This window comes from Crocodylus porosus, unplaced genomic scaffold (genome assembly GCF_001723895.1).
Source record: "Crocodylus porosus isolate Cpor-Errol unplaced genomic scaffold, CroPor_comp1, whole genome shotgun sequence".
Lineage (NCBI taxonomy): Eukaryota > Metazoa > Chordata > Crocodylia > Crocodylidae > Crocodylus > Crocodylus porosus.
Genome location: NW_017728909.1, coordinates 32,481,074 through 32,485,504, shown reverse-complemented (window position 1 = coordinate 32,485,504; position 4,431 = coordinate 32,481,074). Strand labels below are relative to the sequence as shown.

Below are 4,431 nucleotides of genomic sequence, written 5' to 3'. Positions count from 1 at the left end.
CGTCTCCTTAAGGAGCGACCACTCTCCTTGGACACCTGGCTCCCCTCCCCCCGGGACCTCAGCGCTTCTCCAACTATCCTCCTTAGCTCGTTGAAGTCTGCCCTCCTAAAATCTAGGGCCGCTGCCTTACTGCATGCCTTTGCCACCTTGCGCTGGATAGTGAATTCCAGCAGGTGATGATCGCTGTCGCCCAGGTGGTCGAGCACCCGCAGCCCAACTTGAGAGCAACTGTAGGCTGAATGAACACCCCAGCTGCATCACCCTGCCCAGGTTCTCTGGTTGTAGGCTGCCTTAGGCCTACACACTGCCCCACCTCATCCCATTCTGCCCACAGAGGCAAGGGCAGGGAACAGAAGCTGGAAGGAGGAGCAGGAGCCAGGACCCTGGCTGCTCTGCAGTAGGGAGCAGTGGCTGGGTGAGAGCCTGCAGGTCACAAAACTTCTCATGAACCTGATGCAGTTCAGAGGCTATGAGATGGACAGCCCTGCTCTAAGTAGCAATAAGAAATTGCTAAGAAATGCATATTGGCTTCTATTTCACCCTGGAGAGCACACACATACCAGTAGACTTTCCCTATGCTTGAAGAATGGTTTTTGTGTCCGAAAGCTTGCAAAGAACAACTTTTCCAACTATATTTTGTCTAATAAAATATAGCACATTTACCCAAAAAACTTTGTCTGTCAATAAGAAATAGAACATTCTTAGATGCAAACTCTCTGAGTCCTCTCACTTTATATATACTACCTGAAGTGCAACACAAATGGTTGCAAATATATTTATATGGATCAGGATTGAAGATATTTTTCAGTATTATCACAACAGCATCTGAAAATGGGAGACATATGTAAAGTTGGGAGCTATTTATCTGAATCAGATCTACAACCCATCTGTTAACTGTGGTTTACTTTATACAATGCAAGAGCTAACACAGCATAACCACAAAGTTGCTACAAGGCTTTAGATTCTTCCCAGAACTTACTTTTTCAGTTGATGTCCCAACCCAAATCTTTCCTTAGTAGAGATCTGAAATACATCCACAGTGGGTACTAGAGGAAAAAAAAAAGAAGTCAGTGATGCATGTGTTTCTATAGAAATGTGTATATTAGTACAGGTTAACAGAGAGAATTGATTATTGCATTAGTCATTTGGTACTTATGGGCCACAATTCATGCTGACATCTAACTATAGCAATGTCAATGAAGCAGTGATGAAAACAGTAGTATTACCCAAGTCTCTGTAGAATATGGTCCTTTTTGTAGTATTGGGTGGCAATGCATTTTATGTTATATTTCAAATGCATTCACTCCCTCTATTAATGGTAATTTTTTTTCTTTTTGTTTACAAAATCTTTACTTATGTTAGGGAAAGGTTAGACAGAAGAAAACTTAACTTTCTCTTTGTTAATTACATGTCTCTGATCTATCTTAAGCTTCTCTTGTCCAAGAAAATAGCTCCAATTCAAGATTCCCCAAGAGAGTCTTTTGAATCTCTTCTTGTACTAGAGGTTGGTCTTTGCTACCTTGAAAAAACATACCTTTTTACTTAGTCATTTTATCTTTACTTTGTGGCGATGTGAAGTTTTGTCCTTTGTTCCGTACCCTTTTGTTTGTTTGTTATTTACTAGTCTTTAACAGCTCTCAGAAAATATGGACGAAATGCTACTCAAAGGCCACGTTTACATGAGACACCGGCTGCACAGTAGCCCAATACTACTCCTCAGTAGGGGTATGTGAAACAGGCCATATTCAATTTGGATGCAGACCTGAATTAGGGACAGTGATTCGATTCATTGATATGGAGCACTATCCCGATTCGATTTGGCCAAATCCGAATCTGAAGATTTGATGCTGATTCGGAGATTCAGAGATTTGGCCATACACACAGCTTTAAATGTTTTTTCTACACACCTCAGGGTACCAGGCATGGCTCATAAGTGCTGCGATGGTGGGGCAGATGAAGCATCTCACAGGAGTGCAGGGGTTGGGGGCGCATGCTCGGCAGCAGTACTTCTGGTCCACTTCTGGGTCCGCCGCCAAGTGTGTGGGGGACCCCCCCATGTTCCCCTGGCTTAGAGATTGGCCACAGGGGAACCCTGGGTGCCCCCCAGACCCAGGAGGCACTAGTCCTGAGCTGGGGGAGGGTCCTCCATGTGCTCCGTGGTAGACCTGGAAGTGGAACGGAAATGCTTCTGGTTCACTTCTGGGTCTGCTGTCAAGTGCTCTGGGGACCCCATTGCACTACTATGGGATGCTCCCTCTGCCCCAGCATCACAGCATTCATGAGCCGCCTGGTACCTTGAGGTATGTAGAAAAGACATTTAAAGCTGTGTCCATGTCTGAATCATTAAATCTCTCTGATTTGATTCAGAGAGATTAAAGGGTCTCTTGATTCTATTCAGATTTGGAGATTTGGCCACCGAATTGGGCTGAATCTCTGCCAAATTCAATCAGCAACTGCAGCTTCGCACCGCCCTACTAAGCAGTAGCATCGTGTGGCAAAAACTGTGATGCTATGCTACTGCACAGTAGTATTAGGCTACTGCGCAACAGTATCACAAAAAAGCATTCGTTGGTGCTACTGCACAGTTACTCAGGTTACTGAACATTCATTTAGCACTTGTTTATACAAGTAATAAATAAATGCACAGTAACAACTGCACAGTAGTTCCGACGAACACGACATATACACAGGTAAGCAACGGGGCCAGGGCAATGCTGTGATTAGGGGGCCAGTGCACACAACCACAGGAGGCCTCAAATGCCTCTACACAAATGCTCATACTATGGGAAACAAGCAGGAGGAACTTACCCTCCTGCTAGCTGACACCAACCCAGACACAGTGGGGCTTACTGAAATGTGGTGGGACCCAACGCATGACTGGGCGGTGAATATCAAGGGCTGTAGGCTGTACAAAAGGGACAGGACAGGGAGGAAAGGCGGCGGTGTGGCGCTCTACATTAAGGAGGAATACACATCCTTATCAAGTAGCACAGAGTCAGAGGAGGGGCACGTGGAAGTGCTCTAGGTTAAAATACAAGGCAGTCAAGGGAAAAGAGACTTAATGGTGGGGGTCTACTACAGACCACCCAACCAAGGGGAAGAGCTAGACCAGGAATTCTTAAGTCAGCTCACGGAGGTAGTTAGGTCAAAGGATGTGGTCATCATGGGTGACCTGAACTTTCGAGACATCTGCTGGGAAGAGCAGTCAGCCGGGTCTGACCACTCATGTAGGTTCCTAGCCAAAATGCAGGACACCCCTCTAACCCAGCAGGTGCACAGCCCCACCAGGGGAGATGCCTTGTTGGACCTGGTGCTGGCCATGGGTGACGACCTGGAGAGGGGGCTGTGGGTGCTTGACCGCCTGGGTGACAATGATCATTGCCTGCTGTAATTCACCATCCAGCGCAAGGTGGCAAAGGCCTGCAGCAAGGCAGCAGCCCTAGATTTCAGGACGGCAGACTTCAATGCGCTAAGGAGAATAGTTGGGGAAGCACTGAGGCCCCAGAAGGGAGGGGAGCCAGATGTCCAAGAAGAGTTGTTGCTCCTTAAGGAGATGATCCTCCAAGCCCAAAGGGAGGTAATCCCAACATGGATCAAAGGGAGCGGGGAGGGCGCAAAAGCCCCGAGGGCTCACCAAAAGCATTTGGGACTGTCTTCTAGCTAAAAAGGAGACCTACACCCAATGGGAGGGGCCATCACCAGAGAGGACTATACCTCAGTTGCTTGGGGCTGCAGGGGGGCAGTCAGGAAGGCCAAAGTGGAGATGGAACTGGGACTAGCTTCCCAGATCAAGGACAACAAGAAGCCCTTTTTTAAATACATAGAGGGCAAAAAGAAGGTCCCGGGTAACACGGGGCTCCTGCAAGACATGCTAGGAAATATGGTCGCCACATCAGATGATAAAGCTAACCTATTTAATGACTTCTTTGCTTCCATTTTCCTGAGCAGGGACCAGATCAGCCCCCACCACCAGGCCCCCCATAGGCCCCAGGGGAGGTGCACCTAGGCCAAGGGTCAAGGAGGATCTAGTCAGGGAACTTCTGGAGGGACTGGATGTGTTTAAATCAGCTGGTACAGATGATCTCCACCCCAGACTGCTGAGGGAATTAGCTGAGGTCATTACGGGACCCTGGCACGGCTTTACGAGCAGTCGTGGTGCTCTGGTGTGGTGCCAGAGGACTGGAAGAGGGCCAATGTGGTTCTCATCTTCAAAAAAGGGAGGAAGGAAGACCCAGGGAACTATAGGCCAGTTAGTCTTACCTCGATCCTGGATAAGCTTTTTGAGAGAATTATTCTGGCGCATATCCACAAGGGGCCAGCAGGGGAGATTATGCTTGGGGCAACCAACACGGGTTCATTAGAGGCAGGTCCTGTCAGACCAACCTGGTAGCCTTCTACGACCAGGTCACCAAATCCTTGGATGCAGGGGTA

General features: G+C 47.9%; 1 protein-coding gene across 1 annotated transcript in view; it reads right to left on the bottom strand.

Moving 5' to 3' along the window:
* PARP8 (poly(ADP-ribose) polymerase family member 8) overlaps positions 1-4,431 on the bottom strand; it is a 203,211-nt gene that overhangs the window by 58,716 nt on the left and 140,064 nt on the right. The window contains exon 10 of the mRNA XM_019532038.1: positions 980-1,046. Within this exon, the coding sequence (XP_019387583.1) occupies positions 980-1,046 (67 nt within the window). The remainder of the gene's footprint in view (positions 1-979; positions 1,047-4,431) is intronic.